Raw genomic sequence first — 24,254 nt, forward strand, 5'->3', positions numbered from 1 at the left:
GAGCAGCACATGGAAACGCCGTTTACCTTCCCGCTGTAGCGGTTCCTATTTATCTACTTGCACTTTGACGTGCTTCCGAACTGCTAGGTTGGCAGGAGCTGGGACCGAGCAACGGGAGCTCACCCCGTTGCGGGGATTCGAACCACCGACCTTCTGATTGGCAAGCCCTAGGCTCAGTGGTTTAACCCACAGTGCCACCAACTAACTTTGTTCTTTCTTTTGCATGCACACTTCTTCAGATACACTGAAACAGAAGTCACCAGACCCTTATATGTAGTGGGAGGGTGGGGTGGGGTTTTTCTCAGGAGGGTAGTAGGAGATGGGTGATTGACTCAATGGGTATGGTAAACCTTTTGACGATTGTTAACGACTGCAATTAGTCCTACAGGAAAAAGCAAGGGATAGTATGCAATGATTAGCATATGTGATGAGACAAGAATCCAATATCTCTATTAAGACCAGGTCTCTCCATAGTTTTCAGTTTAGTGATAAGTTGTAATTCAGCAACTTCTCTTTCAAGCCTGTTCCTGAAATTCTTTTTGAATTTTGAAATCAGCTTCATTAGGTTTGTTTGTGTTTTTTAAACATGCGTTATAACACCGTGACACCAGATGGCGCTATGGAGTCCCGTCTTTTGGCAACGTGATTTCCCCTTATGAGGTTTACAACACGTTTTCCTGAAACCTTTTTTTTTTTAATGTGTCTAGATCCAGCCAGGGTTGTGGGTTCAAGCCCCACGTTGGCCAAAAAATATTCCTGCATTGCAGGCGGTTAGACTAGATGACCCTTGTGTCCCCTTCCAACTCTGTGCTTCTTTTTATCTTCGGCATGAAGAGCTCTCTTTTTGCATGACATTTCACTGGTGTGATCTCTTTGGCCTGCCTTTTGGCCACCTTGTTAACATTCTTAATTTCCTTGCGACAAATCTTTCTTCAGCACCTGCCATGTTGTTGTTTTTCTGAAAAGGAAGCCACGATGAATAACAGTGTCCCTATCTTTACAGGTTGCTCGAAGAGTCCCAAGGCATAACCGGTTTCTGCAGAGATTGGTAGGTTCACAGTGCTTACTATTTCCCTACAAAAAACCTGTCGTCTTTGCAAGAAAAGAAAGGATGAGTTTGCTAGTTTGTTTGCTTGTTTCGTTCTCAATATTTCTAGACTTCTTTTCACCATAGACGGTCACAAAACAGTTCGCAGAACAATCCATAGATCAACTCATCCATCAACGTAATAAGACGTTTTAAACAAACAAAAACTGCAGGTGAAAACATAAAGCACAACTTACTTAAGTCTTGTGCTGAAATGGAAAGGTCCTCATCAAGTAGCTGAAGTTCAAGAGGGGGGGGGCTTGGCTGTCTTGGCTGGGAGAGAGTTGCATAGAATTGGGGCCACAACACCTCCTGGTAGAGATAAACTGCACATCTAAACCATTGGGTGCAAGTAACAGAGACTCCCTCCCATAGCTGTCAAGGTTTTCCCTTTTCTCGTGAGGAAGCCTATTCAGCATAAGGGAATTTCCCTTAAAAAAGGGGAGAACTTGACAGCTATGCTCCCTCCGAGGATCTCAGTGATCGGGTAGGGAGATAAAGCCCTCAAGGTGTCTTGGACTCATGTTGTTAAGACTTGCAGATTAATACAAGTAACTTGTGTGGAAGCTCTTAAGCACTGGAGTTACGAGCCGGCAATATTCTGTGTTGCAACAGCAGAGATCATTCAGTTTGTAACTTAAGGGTTAATCCTGTTAGTGTTAAACTCAACTAGTCACGGGGGAAGATGGGTGGAGGTGTTGCTTAGCAACCAGGCAGCATGACATGAGGCACTCCGATTGGCTGTGTAGTTCAGAAGGAGTTTCCTTCTCTATGCATCTACAACAGGTACCCTCAAAGTCGGCCCTCCAGATGTTTTGGGACTACAATTCCCATCATCCCTGACCACTGGTCCTGTTAGCTAGGGATGATGAGAGCTGTGGTCCCAAAACAACTGGAGGGCAGAGTTTGGGGATGCCTGATCTACACAGTCATGTGGGGAGACATCTGTACTACACCAGAGGGTTTCAATATGTTTCTGGACTCCCACCAGCCGTTTCAGCATGGCCAGTGGAGCCAAGCGGGTTGTGCGATTCGTAGTCTTGCAAAACCTGGAGGATCGCAGGTTCCCCATGGCTGGCTTACTATTCAGAAAATCCGACTCAAAGCAGTTTTTTTTTTGGTGAAAAAACAACAACAACTGGGGAGGGGAGGGAACATACCTTACAACCATTTCAAAAAGTGCAATTATCAGAAGATGCACATTTGGTAATAATTACGAGCGATTATGCCACACCCACTGTGAGTAGCAGAACATAACAGGAGAAAGTTGGATATCCCCAGCAGTGTAGAAAACCAATTGCACTTCTGCTCGTAGCGTTTGGAACCGCCCGTCCGGAATCAATGATCTCGAGGAACGTGCCACGTCCTGGCTTCACCTTTCGTGAACAATTTGCAACTGCTGAGCAGAGCTCCCCGCCTTTCACAAACTTCCATTCACACCCAAGGAGACTCCAACACTCCTTTGCCTATGGGCCTTTCATGCAAGGATTTGCTTGGCAGTCAGTTATGAATGAAAGCCACTTGTACTCGGGAAGGAAGGCTCAGAGAGCTGGAATGGATTGCTGGAGGTGCATCGACATGTTGCGATGCCGCTAAGGAATGGCTGCTCTCTTCCAACAGGAGACCAGGCCCCGGATGTCTGAATTCTCGGTGAGATCCACAATCATTTCTCGCTATGCATTTACGACCGTCTCCTGCACCTTGGTGAACAGCGGTTCGGAGCCCAGGGAAGGCCAGTTTGAGATGCAGATACCCATCACGGCCTTCATCTCCAATTTTACCATGTAGGTGAGAGGTTTTGCCTAGCTAGGTACCTGTGGCTAGGAATGAGGGATCCAGTTTGCATTTAAAGACAAGCCTAACATATTTGCACTTTCCAAAATGATAACCCCCCCCCAAAAAAACCCAGCACACCAAATTTCTGGAATTTGATGTCACAATAGAATGTAGGGAAACCTTTTCATATACAGTGCTATATGAACTGAATCCGTTTCGGAAGTTCGTTCTTAAACTGAAACCGCTCTTATACCAAGGCGTGCTTTCCCTGATGAGGCCTCCCGCCGCCGGTGCCCCCTCGGTTCCATAAACTCATCCCTAGTGCCCCCCCCCTATAAAAAATGTTATTCAGAATAGCAGTTTGCATGACCCACTAAGGACGATAACACAATAAAATTCAAACCGGTAATAATTAATTGCACATCTTATCAAAACTCTCCAACAGTTCGACTTTACCCTTGATGGTGCAATCTTCTCAAGTCGCATGGATGCCAGCAATGTTCAGAATCCGATACAAACTATTTAGTGTACTCAATTCATCAAAACTGATGAACATGATGTATTGATACCTGGTTTTCAAAGTCTGATAGTCAAGCACACCTCCAACATTTGCCTGGTACCCCGTTGCTTCTTTTGCACCCCTCCCAGGTTATCCCACGGCCTCCCCCCAGCTCAGTTTGGGAACTCCTGACAGAAACAGTCATATAACGGCATTCAAAAATGCTCACCGTACTTAAATATCCAATTTTCCCACTAGAAAGGAGATTTTGATGACCGTTTTGTATGAAGGCTGGAATGCCCAAGTGTAAACTTGACCACTTAGCTGCATGGCCATGTGGCCTACTTTGCAGAAACAGTCCTTTATTTGACGGTGAAGAACCTTAAGTGGGGAAAAGCTGGGGTGGGGAGAATTCGAAGTTGCGTATCAGCAGCAGGCGAAGAAGGCACACAGGTCAACTGATCACAGCCGATCCTCACAATGGTGAGATGCGATGCATCTGGGCATTCCAGCCTTCCTATAAAACAGTCCTTTCGGGTGGAAAAAATATTTCAGATTTTTTTAAATGACAGTTTTATAGGAAGGCTGGAATGCCCACCCACCTACAGTGCATCTCACCACCACAAGGAAAGCTGTGTCTGGCAGAATCCACTTGATCCCACGCCCCTTCGTGCTAATCTTCTCTCTTTTGTGGCTCCAGGGTCATCGGTGAGAGGGTTTACCACGGGGAAGTAACTGGGAAGGACCAGAAGTACGGGGGCACGGACAGAAAGAACAGATATTCAAGACCCACAGGTGACGGGTAGGTATTGCATAGAGAGGGGCAGACCTCCTGCAGTTTGATCTGTCCCAGGTCTTACATGGGGGACTCGACCCATCTTATCTGGTCTCTGGGCAGATTTTTAAGGGGAAATTCATGTGGAAAGGCAAATGGGGGTGGGTAATTACTTACAAGGCAATGCAAGGATTTCACTGCTGCCTCTTTCAATTTCTTCTTTTTTTATAAAAAAAAACACCCTGTTTCAAAGCTCCAGAAACCATCCAGCTGTTTGCAGTTTGGAGTGGCTTGCATGTGAGACTTCTTGTCACCATGCCTCAATGAAAACCTTCAAGGCAGGATTCAGGCACATTCCAGCCTGTCGATATCCTTATTAAATGGTGGTACACAGAACTGGATGCAGGACTGCAGGTGGGGTCTGACCAAGGCAGAATTGAGCGGTACGATTTCTCCCCTTGATCTGGGAACTCTACTTCTGTTGACACAGCCTAGAATAGCATTAGCGTTGGTCCATCTCCTCAGCATTGTCTTCACTGACTGGCAGCAGCTGTCCATGGATTTCAGACGGGAAATTCCCAGCCTGACCTGTAGATGTAGGGATTAAATCCGAGACCTTCTAAATGTGAAACATGTAGGAATGGATTTAGGCACTAGGAGAGGATATATTATTTGGTTATTATGCTTCCTTGCTCTCATGAGTGAGATCAGCAGAGTACTGTACCATCCTTTGCAGGTTTAAACTTGGAAGCTAAAACAAGGCTAATAATAATAATAATAATAATAATAATAATCATATATTTATATCCAGCCCATCTGGCTGGGTTTCTCCAGCCACTCTGGGCAGCTCCCAATAGAATATTAACATGATAAAACATCAAACATAAAAAACTTCCCTAAATAGGGGATGTTTTCTAAAAGTCAGGTAGTTGTTTATTTCCTTGACATCTGATGGGAGGGCGCCACTACCGAGAAGGCCCTCTGACTGATTTAACCTTTTAGAAACGATAATCCAGGCTACTTTATGGCAAACTGGATTTTCCCTGTTACTATCCCTTTTCTCCCCCTTAAAAATAACAACCACACAGAAATTGTTTTGTGAAGAAATAAAAGTAGTATTTACTTACATAAGCTAGGTCTTGAAGGAGCAGCAAAATGAAGGCAGGTTTATAATTAACACCCAAGTTAAAGGTAAAGGTAAAGGGACCCCTGACCATTAGGTCCAGTCGTGACTGACTCTGGGGTTGCGGCGCTCATCTCGCATCATTGGCCGAGGGAGCCGGCGTACAGCTTCCAGGTCATGTGGCCAGCATGATAAAGCCGCTTCTGGCGAACCAGAGCAGCGCATGGTAACACCGTTTACTGCTACCGCTGTAGCAGTACATATTTATCTACTTGCACTTTGACGTGCTTTCAAACTGCTAGGTTGGCAGGAGCAGGGACCGAGCAACAGGTGCTCACCCCATCGCGGGGATTCGAACCGCCGATCTTCTGATCGGCAAGCCCTAGGCTCAGTGGTTTAACCCACAGGGCCACCCGCGTCCCAGGGACCATCCAAGTTACAAAAGTACAAAATCTATGTTGAAAATGGTGTCTGAGCTGCCGAGCTCAGGCATGCACATGTGGTCAGTTTGGAGGCATGAGGAAGAAGAAAAGAGATGCCCAGGCAGGAAGGAAGTACGTAGTGTTACAGCTTCCTGCCAAGGCAGACAAAGGAAGTGATCTCACAGAGTTCTCTCTAGCCATTTTTTACAGGAAAGCTCTGTAAGCTTCAGCCCCTTCATGTGCCTATCTGGCAAAATATGAATTGTTGGTTTGACTGCAACGAAGGCCCACAAAACAGGTGCTGTGTACCACTGAGCTGTGGTTGTTTTGATGGCTACCGCCTCCTCCTGGCTTTTGAGACCTATATCAACCAAAGTAGTCTCCTTTGTGCCCTATTGTGTCTGTGGGGGATGAGGTGCTAAGTATATGAAAATATGCACCCTATAGAAACCCACATGCTAACTGCACCTTTGAATTCTCCTGGTAGGGAAAACAGAGTTGAGACATTCAAAGCCTCTGGAACAATTCCCCGTAAAACAGAAGCCGTCTTCCTGCTGCACTATGAGGAGCTGTTGCAGAGACGCTTGGGGAAGTATCAGTACACGGTCAGCATCCGACCTCAGCAGCTGGTAGGGAAGTTACGGGTGGAGGTGAACATTCTCGAAAATTCAGGCATCGTCTCTCTGGAAGTCCTGCCTCTCCAAAACAGCAAGAGCAGGGGCAATGGGAGCAGCGAAGGTGAGTAGAACTTAACACGGGGGCAAGGGACGCTTTTCAGCTAAGGGCCAAATTCCGTTCTAGGCAATCTTCCAGGGGCCAGGTGGAAGAGGAGGGCATGGCCAGAGGCAACTTTTACCTCTGCACCGTGGGCTAGTTTCTTCATCCAGGCAAGCAAGAGGCACTATCAGAGTTCAAAGAAACCTCAAAAATATGTATACGGACAGGTCCCGCTTACTGAACACAATGTGTTCCCAGGAAATCATTCATTCGTCAAGGGTTTGCTTAGCGGGCTGATGGCTTCCTTTATTTCCTATGGGAACATTTCTCATCCATGGTTTCTCCACCCCTGCAACTGCCATGGTTTCTTCCAAAAATGGTAACCAGCCAACCAGCAAAAGAGAGGCAAAAGAAACACTGGTTTGTCCGATCTGTTCTGCTCCCTGATTTGTCTGTTCTCGCTTCCTACTCCCTCTTTTCATGGCTCCTGCCCCAAAGTGGCCGCAGTTGACTAGCAGGGCACAAACCACTAAGGAAGATGGCAAGCTCTATCTGTTTGAATATCTGAATCAGCTGTGCTGGTAGCAAGGTCTGGGTATAATTTTTTTGTGTCTGGGTAAGTGAATTTTTGCATAGGCGGATAGACACAAAATTATGTATTAGGAGAAAGTGGCCCGGAACCGTTGAATATTTTGCCATTAGAGAATCAGCAGATGCCTTCTGTGCCAGCTTTTAAATGCCCGCTGAGAACTTTTCTATTCCACCGGGCCTATACAGGCAATTAAGAATACTTCCTTCCGCAATGATTAACTGTCTGGTTTTTTTTTTTAAAAAAAAAAAACTATTTTAATGATTTTTATTATATGGTTTTTATTGTTGTGAACCACTTTGATGAATGTTTTGCGACACAGTGGTTTACAAATATTTTGGTAAATTAGTAGTTGTGCACCACACGTGGATTTTAAATAAACAAATAAATCAGAAACGGGTGCAGAAATTTGTGGAACTGAATGTAAGTTTGAAAGAAGAAGAAAAACCCCTGAGAGAAACCAAAACTGACCAATTAGAATTGGGAAGCTTTTAATGTTTGATATTTTGCTATGTTTTATACATCCTGTAAGCTGCCAAGAGTGGCTGGGGAAACTCAGCCTGATGGGTGGGGTATAAATATTATTATTATTATTATTATTATTATTATTATTATTATTATTATTACCTACTCTCGAGCACTGCCTACCTCACAGGGTTGTTGTGAAGTTCGAGTGGGGAGAGTGGGGAGATGAATGTCACCCTGAGCTGTAGGATGGGATGGAAACGTAACTAGAGAAATAAAATACTTTTCGGCATCTGAGAACGATTCTCCCTGACTCCTGATCTCCTCCTGGGGATGTGCTTATTTTAAGCAAATTGTTTTTTCCCATCTGGCTGTGCCAAATCGCATAGGAAGTCCTGCTGCTCGACAGCATTGGAAATCCCCGTTTGCCAAAAGCAGTAGCCAGCAGGCTGTGTGCAGAGGCATTCTGGCACTCCTCTGTGTTTCCCTGTCCGTGGTTTTTATTGTTCCTTTGCACACTGGCAGCTCTGCGGGAAAGGATGAGGGTGCTGACACTTAGCCTGGGAAACACGGTGCATTAGCAAGCCTGTCTTGCTAAATGACCCAAGGTGGGGATTGAACCTGAGTCGTGTGCCAACGTTCAGATTTCAAGAACTCAGCAGCATGTGTCTGTTGCAAGAAAATGAGGCATTAAACTAGCCAACGGTCTTTTCCAAGATCCTACCCTCACTTCTTGCTGTGCTGGAGTCAAACAAGATGTTACATGGCAGATGGGTGTAGCAGTCCATTTGCTGCTGCCGCCTTCACAATGAAAAACAACTGTGGGTGTTTATGATCTTGAGAAACCAACAAAACCAACAAAAAAAAACCCCTTTCCCTCCAGTCATTTCCCACTCAAAATCCCACTCTTAAACTTCCTTTTTACGCATTGGAAAGGGGCTGTCATCTTCCTCTGGAGACAGAATGTAGTCTTCATGTTCTGCTTGTAAGATGCTCAGATGGACTCAGGACTCAGTTTTACAGCTGCAAATGCAATGTTTTAAGTGCATTATACAAATGTGACACCAGATGGCGCTGGTGAGCTTATGGCAAATCCGATATATTTTTCAAAACGCTTTTTTTTAAAAAGAAAGCATTTTCACAGCATTTTTTTATATGCGTCTAGATTCCACCCCTATCTCTGGATGCAGGGATGGGAGTAAGTTTGACTCCATTCTTATTTAAAGGTGGACCTGTCCAATCTGAACTCTTCGAGGCAACATGTGAACCGAAACGCAAGCGTCCTTCAAAATTCACGAATTTAGAATGTCGAATTTAGAATGCCGTTCTCCAGCCAAATAGTGTGCACAGAAAGTCACACACTGGGCTAAATTGTGCATAAAATTGCACATATATATACAGTATTGGTTAAGGGAACATGCAGACATGCATGGTTTTAGGGGAAATTGCTTTGCAAAAATGCATACAAAACTGTGTCACACAGTTGTGTATTAGGAGAAATTCACCTTTAAATGCTCATGGATTGTTACGAGGGTTTTAAGAAGTGAATGGAAATGTTATGGAGAACTGAACTTAAGAATGGAAACTGAGAGTTGTGTGTGTAGACCCTTTAACCATCCCCAAATTAATTCAGACAAGACTCAAAATTTAGGTTTGATTTTTGGCAGAATTTAGGCTGCAACTTTATTGATTACAATCAAGTGAGTGGTTGCATAGGCTCTGGCTTGACTAGCTCCCTGCACCCTTGCAGGCAGCGCTGACCCAGGGCACCAGCATAGGTCAGCCTTGGGTAAACACCCAGTCTAACTTTGATCTACATGTACACGTTGACTATAAGACTTGCTGGTGAAGAATCTTTGAAACAGGTCCTTGTCCTGTTATATTCACTTCATCTGATGTATGAAACTTCTATAAATAAATCCAACCAGAGAAAAGACTATTTGAAACTATTGTATCATTTGAACTACTATCAGAGATACATTACTACAGTGGAACCTCGGTTTATGAACACCTCGGTTTATGAATTTTCGGTTTACGAACGCCGCTGACCCATCTGGAACGGATTAATCCACTTTCCATTACTTTCAATGGGAAAGTTCGCTTCAGTTTATGAACGCTTCAGTTTATGAACAGACTTCCGGAACCAATTGTGTTCATAAACCGAGATACCACTGTATGGTGGCCTGAGTTCTTGCCTTGCTACTATTTATATGTGACCTTCAGTCAAGAACTCCAACTTCTTTACTTGGGTAAACACCCGACACAGTGGAAAGTGAGGTCAAGCCAGTCCACCAGCCAGTTGCCCCCCCCCCCACGGACTCTGGCTCAGGGCACAACCCCTCTCAGGGTTGACCAACCAAGAGTCCCAGGATTCCTTTAACGGAATACCCATCACATAGGGATGGCCAGACCGCTCTGCCTGAACCAGAGCCTATCCACAACCTTACAAGTTGTGACAATTTGCTACGCGGCAGGCGAAACCCAAATGGCACCAGCCAATCAGCCAAGTGGGGAAAATTCCTGCCGTGCCCCTGTCCCAACGACAGACGACACACGGCAGCATAGCAAGGTCATGCGTGGAAGCCCTAAATATAGGGAGAGGTAGGTGGGTGTTCTGATGCACTGGCCCAAAAGAGGAAGCTCAGGGACACATGCATGGGCTTAAATAGAGGTCCCGCGATACAATTTCGCTGGCGTCCCATTGCTCTAATTGCACCCAGCATCGAGGGACCCTCAATAGGGTGTTGTGGCCATCCAAACGTTCCCACCCACAAAACGGGTCTGGTTGCCAGGTCACACCGCAACACGTGCCCTCTTGTTAGGGAGGACCCGATAAACCAGAATTGGGGGGTTCACTTGTCCCAATGCCCGCCACAGTGAACTCCTTTAGTCTTCCTCTGCAGATTGTAAGTCTGTTGCCTTCACGAAGCTTCCCTAATGGACCCTTAAATTTAGACCCACCTTGCTTGCTTTTACGTCAATTGCACACACACGTCCCGGAAACTCTCTATTAATGAGGGATAGAAAAATGCTGCGTCTTGAACAAGAAGAGGAAGGACTGACAATGAAATAGTTGGCTGCAAAAGGACAGCTCGCTTAATAAAATATGTGCGAACCCAGCGATTGTGTTTTCCCCAGGCAGGAAACTTGCAAGCCACCAACTTTTGGAAAACCGTTTTCTGAGCCAGGCAGGTGTTGGGCTATTAAAAATTAGTTATTGTAATTATTTGGGCTGCCACCAACAATATGATGCATAGGAAACTGTAGCCAATATGTTTTGCCCTTTTGGATGATCTCATGCTCAGGCTTCATTCCAACTGACATCAAAAGTCCAGAGTTCCTCTCTCCATCCTCGCTGGAATGTCATTTTATTCTCAGCTATGGATGGAGGAAGAACTTTTTGATGGTAAGAGCTCCTCAATAGCAGCGCTGGCTCTGTCAGAAGGTGGTGGACTCTCCTTCCTTGGAGGTTTTTAAGCAGAGGCTGGGTGGCCATCTGTCATGGATGCTTGAGTTGAGATTCCTGCATTGCAGGGGGTTGGACTAGAGGACCCTTGGGGTCCCTTCCAACTCTATAATTCTATGAAATTGGATTCTGTTCGCATTTAAAAGTGAACTTACCCAATTCGCAATGAACTACTTCTCCAACGCTTGCCTCGCAGTTCTCCACCTGGTTTGCTTATGTCCTCTTTTTCCAGGACACGCCCTCTTTTTCAAGGTAGAGGTGTCATAGCGATGAATAGTTAAAAGTAGAAGTAGGCAAATGTGTCCCATTTTTTGCTCTTCAAAATATGGCAACCCTAAATGTGTACCAGAATGTATATACTATGGTGAGGTGTGCACAATATGCATATAATAATAATAATAATAATAATAATAATAATAATAATAATAATACATTTATTGTCAATGTACCTGTGTACAATGAAATTAACCGAGCCTGCCTCCTCCCTCCCACAAACACTCAATCTCATTGCACTCTGTGTGCTTGCCGCACAACACACCAACCCCGAAAGTCAGTTGCACTATATTATTTTCCGTTCAGCAGCTTAACAGCCCACGGATAGAAACTGTTTTTAGCCTATTTTTGTTGTTTAGTCGTTTAGTCGTGTCCGACTCTTCGTGACCCCATGGACCATAGCACGCTAGGCACTCCTGTCTTGCACTGCCTCCCGCAGTTTGGTCAAACTCATGTTCGTAGCTTCGAGAACACTGTCCAACCATCTTGTCCTCTGTCGTCCCCTTCTCCTACTGCACTCAATCTTTCCCAACATCAGGGTCTTTTCCAAGGATTCTTCTCTTCTCATGAGGTGGCCAAAGTATTGGAGCCTCAGCTTCAGGATCTGTCCTTCCAGTGAGCACTCAGGGCTGATTTCCATAAGAATGGATAGGTTTGATCTTCTTGCAGTCCATGGGACTCTCAAGAGTCTCCTCCAGCACCATAATTCAAAAGCATCAATTTTAGCCTATTAGTACAACTGATTATACTTCTATATCTCCTGCCCGAGGGTAGAATATTAAAGAGGTGGTAGCCGGGGTGTGAGTCATCCCTGAGAATGTTTCTCGCTCTCCTAAGGCAACGATCCCTTGCGATGTCATCTAGCGGACTCAAGGGACAGCCCATGATATCATGTGCTGTGTTCACCACCCTCTGTAATGACTTTCTGTCCGTGGCTGCCAAGCCAACATACCACACTGTGATACAATATGAGAGGACACTTTCTATTGTGGACTGGTAGAAGGAGGTCATCAATTGTTGTTTAACAATGTTCTTTCGCAAGACCCTAAGAAAATGGAGTCTCTGTTGGGCCTTCCTAACCTCCTGAGTTATATTGTTTTTCCAAGTGAGGTCTTCACTAAGGTAAACTCCCAGGAATTTAAAGGAAGAGACTCTCTCCACACAACCCCCCCCCCGATCTACAATGGGGCTAGTTCCTCTCTCTTCCTCCGAAAGTCCAACACCATCTCCTTTGTCTTGCTAATATTTAGGTGCAAGTTATTCTCTAAGCACCATGTAGATACTTTTTGAACCTGGAAATGATATACTGTACAAAAATGCATTAAATTAGATAAAATTGTGTTGTAAAAATGTGTCTATTATGTAAGGCAGCATACAGACACGTGTATATTAAGAGACTTTTGCACTAAACTGTTGCATTCAAATTTTCATTAAAAAAAAAAGTGCAGAAACAGTTTTAAGATTGGAAAAAACAACTGAGTGCTCTTTCAATTTTGCACCACCGTTTTTGACAGTAATAATCATAGAATTATAGAGTTGGAAGGAACCCCAAGGGTCACTCACTCCAAAACCTCCTGCAATGCAGGAATCAATTAAATGCCAGAGTTATAACAAAAAAGCTTGCTGCAGGGTTCCAGAATCAGCAACACAAGTGGGTCCTGCGACAAAATGTTGCAGCGTGAAGTGATATTGTTTACAAAGCTTGTCTTGTGTTTCTCCACCAGATGATATCTCCCCGCCACCTTCGACAGTGGTTGGCCAGACAAAAACTTTAGCCAAGGTGACCTTCAGCCCCAACGTTGTGCAGCAATCCAAGATCGCACGGAATGGCATCTTGGGAGACTTTGTTGTCAGATACGACGTCAACAGGGAGCTGAGTGTTGGGGATGTCCAGGTAGTATGCTTCCTGTTCATTTCATTATTTGCTGTGCAATTCGTGAAATAGATTTCTGAAGGGGAAAGGCTACCTGGCCAACACAGTGCAAATTGGCATGGGTGGGTTAGTAGAGTTAAGCCTCCACTGAGGCTCCTGGGAAATTCCAGGAGCAATGCATGGTAGAGATAATCTCTTCCTTTCCCCAAAGTTTGATCTCGCCTATAACAGCAACTAGTTCCTAGATCAGACCTGGCCAGTTACCTTGTAATCGTGGATCTAAAGATGCAGCCAGTTTGCTGAGATCTAAGCAACGCCCAGATCTTTGGCTGATAACTGGAGACTGATGCTCATTGCGATTGGTAGGACAGGAAGGAGGGAGGTGAACAGTAGGTGGCGCCGGAGCCAACAACAGACGGAGCCAACTAATTCCGATTTGCCCTATTCTTCCCATTCTGTTGGAAGATTCGGGAGAGATGAAAAAGCACGTGGTTAAACTGATGAACCCGCTCTCACAGGAGGCAGTTTTGGCCGCCAACCTAGATGGCTTTAGAAGAAGATTAGAGAAATTCATGGAGGGAAGGGTGACCGATGGCTGTTAACCAGGATAGCTCTGCCCTGCCTCCACAGCTGGAAGCAGCAATGTTTCTGAATACCAGTTGCTGGAAGCCACAGAATGGGAAAACACCCTTGTGCTTTAATCTAGCTTGCGTGTTGGCCATCTGTCTGGCCACTGTGAGAACAGGATGCTGGATTAGATGGGGGCACTGGCCTCATCCAGGAGGCTCTTCCTATGCTCTTAACGGAGCAGTTTTCACTGCCTTTCCCCTGAGTTTTGCAGCGACTGGCATCCCTTTGTCTTGGCCGCCTGGGACTTTCTGGGTCTGGAGTTCTAACAAGGTGGTTGGCATGGCGCTAAGCTCCTGATTTCTTTCTTTCTCATCCCGCCAGGTTTTGAATGGGTACTTTGTGCACTATTTCGCTCCCAAGGACCTCCCTCCGTTGCCAAAGAACGTTGTGTTTGTGCTCGACAGCAGCGCCTCCATGGTGGGAACCAAGCTGAGGCAGGTGAGAGTCTGGGGCTCTGGCCATTCATTGCCCTGACCTGATAGCATCACAGCTCCTGCTCTGGGGGGGGGGGGAGTGTTGGACCTGCATTCCCATGTGCTGTCTTTCTACTACCTCACTAGGTTTGGTGAAGAGATGGGAGTAAGGGAAATTCCTTTCTGAGGATCTAGGGATGAAGGAAGTTTATGAGGAACGGCTTAGGGAGCTGGGTATGTTTAGCCTGGAGAAGAGAAGGTTAAGGGGTGATATGATAGCCATGTTCAAATATATAAAAGGATGTCATATAGAGGAGGGAGAAAGGTTGTTTTCTGCTGCTCCAGAGAAGCGGACACGGAGCAATGGATTCAAACTACAAGAAAGAAGATTCCACCTAAACATTAGGAAGAACTTCCTGACAGTAAGAGCTGTTTGGCAGTGGAATTTGCTGCCAAGAAGTGTGGTGGAGTCTCCTTCTTTGGAGGTCTTTAAGCAGAGGCTTGACAGCCATGTGTCAGGAATGCTTTGATGGTGTTTCCTGCTTGGCAGGGGGTTGGACTGGATGGCCCTTGTGGTCTCTTCCAACTCTATGATTCTATGATTCTATGATCCTGCTAAGAAGGAGGCAGTTGGTGCTATGTCTCGCATCAGATTGTCTTGCTCTGGAGCAATTTGCATGGACCAAAGGGGTCTTTCACCTCTCTGGGTCCCATAAACTCGCTCTGAAGTTAAGCAGCAGCCTCACCTCAGTTAAGCCCAGTTTGCTGAACAGGGCAGAAATGAACAACTAAAGACTTAGCCACCTATAGCTGGGAACAAAGGATTAAGTCTCTTTCCAGCCAGGAGTTGGTGTGAACAGGTCAGCTCTGCCTTAGGTCAGGGATTAACCTTTGCAGGGACTTTTACTTTCCTCCTGATGGGGCTCAGATTAGGAGGAGAGGATTGGTTTGCACAGTACAGTCTCCGGTTAACCCTTGAAGAGCTGTGCTCAAATGCCAGCAGTGAGTTTTGATCTTGTTGGTTTTATTTTATTTTTTAAGGTGTGTGTGTGCTTAAATGGTGCACTCAGTTGTTGTCATAATCTTAAAGCATGAAGACGGCAAACATATATAATGTTTTTGGAAGGGAGGAACTTAAAGAGTTTACCACCCAAAGAGCCCCCAGATAAGGAACATATTGCAAAGGCTGTTAACTATACAACTTTTAGAAGACATCTGAAGGCAGCCCTGTATAGGGAAGGTGTTGATGTTTGATGTTTTAGTGAGGTTTTATATTTGTTGGAAGCCACCCAGCGTGGCTGGGGCAACCTAGTCAGATAGGTGGAGAATAATAATAATAATAATAATAATAATAATAATAGACATTAACAGTGCTTATGCCACATTGGTATCATGCGTTTAATGTGCTATGATACCACTGCTATGTCACTTTAACAGCCATGGCTTCCCAGCCAAAATTCTGGGAGCTGTAGTTTAAGGGCGCTGAGAGTTGCTATTAGTCCTTTGATGGAGCAATTGTGATCCTCCTAGAATCATAAAATTGTAGAGTTTTAAGGGACCCTGAAGGTCAACTGATACAACCTCCTTTAATGAAGGAATATTTTGCTCAATGTGGGACAAGGTGGACCTAACCCAGGCATAGGCAACCTTCAGCCCTCCAGATGTTTCAGCCTACAACTCCCATGATCCCTAGCTAACAGGACCAGTGGTCAGGGATGATGGGAATTGTAGTCCAAAACATCTGGAGGGCCGAAGGTTGCCTATGCCTGATCTAACCCTTCTGCCCCACTGTGGCCCTTATGAAAATTTCACACCCAAGGCAGCAACGAAAGCTTCCTTCCAGCAGGGGGCAGTGCTCATTAGGACTGGTTGGGAGGAAGGCAGGGAGATCAACACTAGGTGGTGCTAGAGCATGCACTCACTGGTTGTAGGAATGACAGCAGGCAAGTGGTGGGTGTTTGGCTGAGGGCAGAAGGCTATTGGTAGGGCATGGCGCCACTCACCCTAAAAGACCAGCCTCCACCGCTTCGCTCTCTGGGATGAACTACACTTTTGGGGGAAGGAGCCATTTTCATTGGAACTACAGCAGGAATAAGGAAGAGAACCCTGATTTCCCACCCCCATCACAGACCACTGTTATTTTCAAACTATATTTGACCGTTGCAACCACACAATAAGCATCATGTCTAGGTGCCATGTTTGCTAGGAAGCGATTTTAAGGGCAGAAGGCAACAATACAGAAATGGGCTTATCTCTACAGCTAGACGCAGGTCCTGTTTCTGTTTCCTGGGAGTGCAATCTAGGAAGTTGGAACAAAGCCCTTATTATCAGAGGACATGGGGAAGCTTGGCTCACTTGAGTTCTGCACACTTTGCTGGAGGGGAAAGCGATAGCTCAAACGAGGGAGTGCGAGGACGGGAAGAGAGGAATGTGAGATGTGCTGAGAAAGGCAGATTTCAAGTTTTGGAAATGGGCTGGAGGTTAAATTTAAATTACAGATAGCCTGCCTGGCGGGATGATTAGAAAACAGCCCGGACTGCGGAAGGTGCTTGGGGCTAAAGGTTATCCGCATGGCTTTTTGGCAGGATTTCTGCGCCTTTCAGGGATGTGTGCCAGGTAGACATTCAATCGGAGACGCTTCCTGCACATTTAAATCTTCCAGGAAATGAGGGAGAGCATTTGTCTATTTATTTTGCTGTTAAAGACACTGGAGCTTTGGCTTCTAAAAAGGGAAACAGTTTTAGAATTTGAGGTTGGTTTAGCAGGATAAAACGAAGGTGAAAAAAATTATGGGATTCTGTGCCACAAGGTGTGGTGAGGGCCATGGACACCGAGTTTATGGCCACTTCTGTTTGTCCCATGATTTCTGAGCACATGTCTGAAAGGTTTTCCTTTTGCCCCACTGCTTTCCCTGGGTTTATTGCTGAACTGGAACAAACGTCAGCTGGGTTTTCTGTGTACAGTCGTACCTCCACTTATGTATCCCTCTGGATACGTAAACTTTGGGATGTGAACGCAGCAAACCCGGAAGTATCTACGCGCCACATGCGCATGCACAGAAGTGCTAAACCGCAGAAGCAGTCCTCCGGTTGTGAATTCATAGAATCATAGAGTTGGAAGAGACCACAAGGGCCATCCAGTCCAACCCCCTGCCGAGCAGGAAGCACCATCAAAGCATTCTTGACATATGGCTGTCAAGCCTCTGCTTAACGACCTCCAAAGAAGGAGACTCCACCACACTCCTTGGCAGCAAATTCCATTGCCGAACAGCTCTTACTGTCAGGAAGTTCTTCCTAATGTTTAGGTGGAATCTTCTTTCTTGTAGTTTGAATCCATTTGAATTCCTCAGGGTGCAGCCGACCTCCGGAACGGATCTCGTTTGCAACCGGAGGTACCACTCTATGGATGTTGTTGTTTTTCCAATTGAGCAGTAAATTGTGGGTTTTCCTAGGGAAAGTGGATGAACAAAAGAAAAACTGCTCAGACCCAGGAAACAGACAAATTAGCAGGCTCTTCTTAGACAGTGGTACCTCGGTTTTTGAGCGTCTTGGAAGCTGAACGATTCAGAACCCAAACACCAAAAACCCGGAAGTAATTGCTTCCGTTTTTGAACGCGCCACGGAAGTCGAACGGCTTCCACTGCGTGTTTTTCAATTTTTCCCATTGGCTTTGCACCTCGGTTGTCAAATGTTTTGGAAGTCGAACAGTCTTCCAGAATGGATTACGTTTGACAACCGAGGTACCACTGTATTCCCAAAGACGGAGCAGAAGGATGTGATGGCCGTGTCTGTTTCTAACAGATGAAACCGCAAGTCTTGTGAATGGGGAGCTATGAAGAGAATAGCCATCTCTCGGTGGTAGAGCATCCTTGGCATCCCCAGATGGGAGAAGGCAGATATTCCCTGACAGAAACCTTGGAAAGCCTCTGCAACAAAGTTCAGGGCTAAAGCAGATGCTTTCCTTGGGGGAGATCTTGGGCTCAGTCCATGGCATCGCCAGTTTCGAACTGCCGACCTTCTGATTGGCAAGCCCAAGAGGCTCAGTGGTTTAGACCACAGCGCCACCCGCATCCCAGCAGCGCCACCCTTTACCTTTACCAGTCTGTGTATACAGTGCTGAATCAGTATAAGGCAGCTTCCTATGTTCCTGCATTTCTTTGGTCTGGCTCTGGCCACAGAATGGCAAGATAATAAGTCACCTAACATGCAAAGGAAAGTGGCCCTTAGCCTCCGAGTGGATGAAAGGAGATGGACAAGGCACCAGAATGAGGTTATTGTTGCCAGGCCATTACTTCATAGGAAGTTTGCTGTGTGAGGCAAAGCGATTGCGTTCTGAACAGCTGAACTGTTGTGTCCCTATGAACTGACTTGACTTCCACTTCCCAACCAGGGCCACCTCCCCACCCCCAGTCCCTGACCCACGCGGCAAAACAACGGAGGGATTGTGTGTGGCAAATATCACCAACAAAGGCTCCCATTTCAGAATGACCTCCGCCTGGCCTCATGCCGTCACCTCGGCTTCTGGGAATGAGCATGTCACTAGTTTGGACAGGTGGAAAGTGCCCAGTTAGCATTCTCCCGACTGTCTTTGGTCTCCATGACTTGGACCAGAGATGGAGAACCTAGGGCACACCAGTGGTTGAACTCCAACTCCCAGAAAGCAAATGAGGTAACAGGATTTGGAGTACAACGGCCGCTGGAATGCTACAAGTGCTGAGGAATTCCATGTATTTAATCAATGTATGATTAAATGGGCAATTCTTTTTGGGTAGAATACACAGAAGGAACATGTGTGAACTAAAGGGTTAAAATACACATTGTGTTATTATTTAAAATATTTTCTTTTACTAAATGATGTATCGTTAGTACTTAACCGCCTCCTCTTTCCATATGAACCTACCCGGACCCTGAGATCATCATCTGGGGCCCTCATTAGTGTGCCTCCTCCTCGAAAGGTCCGGAAGGCAGCAACATGAGAACGGGGCCTTCTCTGCAGTGGCTCCCTGTCTGTGGGATGCTGTCCCCAGGGAAGTTCACCTGGCGCCTTCATTATACACCTTTAGGCACCAGGCCAAAACGTTCCTTTTTAACCAGGCCTTTGGTTGCTCCAATTTACATCCTATGCCCTTTTAAAATGGTTTTTTTTGGGGGGGGGCTATTGGGTTGTTGTTTTTATTTTTATTAGGTATTTTGTGGTTTTATATCTTCATATTATTCTGTGAACAGCCCTGAGACCCCCAGGTATAGGATAGTACATAAATAATAATAATAATAATAATAATAATAATAATAATAATAATAATCCCCTGAGGAGTTATTTAGAATGCATAAAAATGTTTCCAAATACTTGCTGGAAGTGTCAAGAATACAAAGACATTTTATCATGCTTGGTGGACGTGTAAAAAAAGCTAAAATATATTGGCTACAAATGCATTATACTGATACAGGGGATTTTGAAGGTCAGTTTTCAACCGAAACCAGAACTCTTCCTGCTGGGACTTATGGATCTACACTTAGAGAAAGATTGTGGAATTTTCTTTTAATATATGATTATAGCAGTGAGACTTTTATACACACAAAGATGGAAAGATTCATCAATAGCTACAGTGGAGGAATGGTGAGGTGGTGAAGTTGGCAGGTTCAATAAGAGGTTCAAAAAAAATCATGTCAACATTTACTAGAGACTGGAAGCTTCTTATAGGCTTTTTGTGTGAGAAAGAAAATGGACTTGTGATAGCTAAGGTTGAGGATTGAGGATAATGTTGGTTTATAGAAGGTGGATTTGTGTGTGCTATCTTGGAGTGGGTGTGTTGAAGCATTCTCTCTCTATAGGTGGCAGATGAATAATCGGAAGTTCTCTTTCTTTTCTTTTCCCTTGACTCTCGTCTCTTTTCCCCTTCACCTTCACTCTCTCTCCCCCCCCCATGTTTTTATTTAGCTTAGCTTTTTAGTCTTGATATAAAGATATCAGATATTAATATTTGTGTCGCCCCCCATATTTCAAGCAGGGAGGGTCCAGTCGTTCTCAGGTTCTCCTTGTGAGCTTTCCATAGGCATTTGCTCAGGGCAGTCTCGAGCAGGTCGTGCGCCCTGGTGCTGAGGGGTGGAGATCGCTCCGGCGCCCCCGCCCTCGCAGGGCGCAGCATGGTTTCCGCGGGGCTTTACCGCGCTGCGCCCTGGCGCACCGCACCACCGGGGGTCTACCTAGAGCCGGCCCTGCATTTGCTTGTGGAGACCCTTTAACCTGGCCTAGAAATAAATTCAAACAGGACTCAAGTTTTGGGTTGGGTTTTTGGCAGAATTTAGGCCACAACTTTATTGGTTACAAATCAAGTGAGTGGTTGCGTAGGCTCTGGTTTGGCTAGCTTCCTGCAGCATTGCAGGCAGCACTGACTCTGGGCATTTTCTGTGCCCATAGAGGGGCAAAGCAGGGGGGAAAATGGCCACCGGGAGGAGCGGAATAAGGGAGAATAACGGGAGAGGAACTGATACAGGGGACCGCCGGGAAATGGTACGAAAAAACGGGGGTTTCCCGGGGAAAACGGGGTACTTGGCAGCTATGTTTGCTATGCGGCAGGCAAGACCCAAGTGGCACCAGCCAATCAGCCAAGTGGGGAAAATTCCTGCCGTGCCCCTGTCCCAACGACAGGCGACACATGATGGCACAGCAAGGTCATGCGTGGAAGCCCTAAATATAGGGAGAGGTGGGCGGATGTTCTGGTGCACTGAGACTCGAAAAAGAAGCTCAGGTCACGTGCAGCGGTTAAATAGTGGTCCCTCTAACTACTTTGAATGGAATGCCCATAGCCCAATTTCTCCCTGTTACGAGGGACCACCAATAGGGTGTTGTGGCCGCTCCAATGGTCCCGCCCCAACACTGAGGCCTGATTGCCGGATCCCACCACAATAGAGATAGAATGGGTGTCTCAAAAAGCCACACAGCATGTACATGAGCAAGGATTTTGACCAAAACTAGTGTCTTGGGCCTGTGTCCAAAATGCTCCCTACTGAATCACATCAGTGCTGGAAAAGTTTCTTTTTATAAAAAACCATAAACAAAATTGTCCTTGATAGCCCTTGGATCCGACCCCAAGGCCACCAGCTGGAGAGATGACTCCAGATTCCATTGCGGTGGGTAATGTGTTTTGCCATGACATCATCAGCTTCCATTCGAGATCACAAGGGAAGCTGAACAGAGACGACTAAGATGTTTCTGATGCTCTCCAAATTTATCCTTGCATCTGGGACCAAGAAGCCTTCAATATTTGAAGATGGAAAGGGAATGGACTTGGCATGGGACTCTTCAGGGAAGCTGTTGTGATAAATATTGGATTGTAGGCGGCGGCGGCAGCCACAGCAACAGCAATCATTGAGCACTTGAGTCTGTCAAATTATATAACCCCAAATGTAGAAAACGTTCATCTGGGTGGACGTTTTTGACTTTGGGTTCTTTCATCGCAGGCTCCTTGAAAATATTATTATTATAATTCATTTCATTTCTATATCGCTTTATATTTTTAAGGGGGGGGGACTCAAAGTAGTTTACAACCTACATTAAAAGATCAAAACAGAAGCATTCAAAGCAACATACTGTAATGAACAGGGAACTGAAAATCTTAAACATTTCAAAACATGGCATTGCTAAAGGAGGTCAAATATGAAATACACATTTAAAACAGCACCATTAGCAAGAGAATAAAACATTATATTAAACAAAGAACATGCCAAAGATTCCAGAGACTGTCAGTGTGGCTGGCGAGTCAATCAGGTTGAGAAGACCCCAGTGACGTAGACAATTGCACATCAATCAGTAGGGACACTTAGAAAGGTGCCACATAAAATACTCATTACACAGTTGTAAGAAATTGATATTTTAGTGTGGTGGCATCCAAACGTTGGAACTCCCTGCCTATTGACATCAGACAGTCTTTTCTGCTGTACTCTTTTCAGTGCTTGCTTAATTTTTATTTATTTTTTTAGGCAAGTCTCTCCAGACACACAGATGTTGATGCCCTTTTAATCTCTTTTACTGTTGATTTCAATCACGGAATTATAGCGTTGGAAGGGACCCTGAGGATTATCTAGTCCAACCCCCTGCAGTGAAGGAGTATGTAGCTGTCCCATATGCAGATCAAACCTGCAACCATCTTTTTAAAAAATGTTTTTAAACCTTTCTTTTTACTGATACTTCTAACATTTCCTGTAAACCACTCAGAGGTTTTACTATAATCAATTGCCTATAAATATTGTCAAATAAATAAATAAATGGTATCCAGGAACAAAACAAATTACCTCATACTGGGCCAGACAATGGGTCCATTTAGCTCAGTTTTGTCTCCAGGGTCTCCTCTGGTGGGAATTGAACCCAGAACCCTCAGCATGCAAAGCAACTGCTCTGTCACTGAGCTACAGCCCTTCTGAACAAACTGTCCTGCTAGTGCAAGGACATTTAGCTGCTCAATGGGACTTTCCTGCCCCGTCCTTCTGCCACAAATCTGTTCTGGGGTTTCCCACTACCCTTGGAGAAGATTAAGGGGTTGTATGGGAATAGAAGAGGGTATGGGACTAAAGGAGTAGAAGTATCTTTGTATGCGGGGGGAGGGGGATGTTGTCCAGATAAATCTGGAGCCCTGGGTATCTAATTGCAGCATTGGGGATGTTGGGGTTCCGAGAAAAGGCAAATAAGAGGAGACTTGATAGAGGTTAATTAAAATATCCATGGCGTGGAGAAAGTGCACAGTTAAAGTAGGGATGTTTTTTTTGCAAAGCAGCAATCATACCGTGAATCACGAAAGGCTGACCAGAGTACACTAGTGGCCAAATTTGTGGAAACCTTTTGGAAAAAGTGTGTTTCCGAGGTTTAATGGCTCATAACACCACTTTTTCTTCTCAGTAACACCATAAAATACGTATATCAATGGAATGATAATTTAATGAATAACGTAATGCAACAAAGTTTGTTCAATTACCTGTTTTCTATCAAATGTTATAGCCAAATAACCGCAGAAGGAAGCACAACTTGCTTACAGTAATGTGTTTTGTCTGTGACTGCGCATTCACGCATGCATGTAATCTCTTGGTACTTCAGTAATTGTTGTTGTTATTAATTAAATTTGCAAACACTGCCCTTCATCTGTAGATCTCAGGGAGGCTCACAAAGTAGAATCAATCAATTGAAATAAAGAAAAGAAACAGCTGTAAACTAGCCCATGGTTGCACAGGGCATATATACGTTGCTGTATCTAGAGCAGGCACTCCCAAACTCAGCCCTCCAGATGTTTTGGGACTACAACTCCCATCACCCCAGGCTAACAGGACCAGTGGTCAGGGACGATGGGATTTGTAGTCCCAAAAACATCTGGAGGGCCGAGTTTGGGGGTGCCTGATCTAGTGTAAATAATATACATCCAGGTTATGTCTCTCGTTTCAGACCAAAGATGCCCTCTTCACCATTCTCCAGGATCTAAGGCCTGAGGACCACTTCAATATTATTGGCTTCTCCAATCGAATCAAGGTCTGGCAACAAGACCAGCTGGTGCCCGTGACTCTCAACAACATACGAGATGCCAAGATCTACATCCATAACATGTCTCCTACAGGAGGTATATCTGTTGTCAAGGGGGTGGGGGTGGGCTTGTGCTTTTTCAGTGAATCTGCAACTTCACTTATGGCATAACACACAAATGAAGGCTGCACCGGTGTAATCAATTCCATATTATTATTATTATTATTATTATTATTAAATAATAATCCTTTCTGTCACAGAGGTGCTCTACCCCTTTTGACTGATCTATGATCCAAAAGTTCAGTCGGTGCAGCTTTCTTCCAGAGCTGCAATCTCTAGGCTGTGAAGAGCTATACCTGTTGGATCTCTGCCTTTTGAGCAGCTCTTAAAGGCACAGAGACAAGGTACTGGAACTTGGAAACAACAGAGGGGTTTCCTCTGAAGATCCACAAGAGGAAAAAGCAACCCAAATGCGTTGGCCTGCCTCCTCCCCACCTCCAAATCCAGGTTCTGTGAACATAAGGCCACCATGACTAGTGACTATGGATAGCACTCCATGAATTTGTCTTCATTCCCCTTTGTGAAAATCCACATGTCATAGAGACAAGTGAAAACGAAGTTTGCCTTCTCCTGGAACGCTAG

General features: G+C 45.3%; 1 protein-coding gene across 1 annotated transcript in view; it reads left to right on the forward strand.

The window, feature by feature from the left end:
• Positions 1 to 24,254, forward strand: part of ITIH5 (inter-alpha-trypsin inhibitor heavy chain 5) — a 54,774-nt gene that overhangs the window by 11,698 nt on the left and 18,822 nt on the right. The window contains exons 2-8 of the mRNA XM_035127994.3: positions 1,004 to 1,048; positions 2,708 to 2,871; positions 4,063 to 4,164; positions 6,170 to 6,420; positions 12,917 to 13,086; positions 14,017 to 14,133; positions 23,538 to 23,709. Coding sequence (XP_034983885.3) covers positions 1,004 to 1,048; positions 2,708 to 2,871; positions 4,063 to 4,164; positions 6,170 to 6,420; positions 12,917 to 13,086; positions 14,017 to 14,133; positions 23,538 to 23,709 — 1,021 coding nt within the window. The remainder of the gene's footprint in view (positions 1 to 1,003; positions 1,049 to 2,707; positions 2,872 to 4,062; positions 4,165 to 6,169; positions 6,421 to 12,916; positions 13,087 to 14,016; positions 14,134 to 23,537; positions 23,710 to 24,254) is intronic.

The sequence above is a fragment of the Zootoca vivipara genome, chromosome 9 (assembly GCF_965207765.1).
Source record: "Zootoca vivipara chromosome 9, rZooViv2.hap1.1, whole genome shotgun sequence".
NCBI lineage: Eukaryota > Metazoa > Chordata > Lepidosauria > Squamata > Lacertidae > Zootoca > Zootoca vivipara.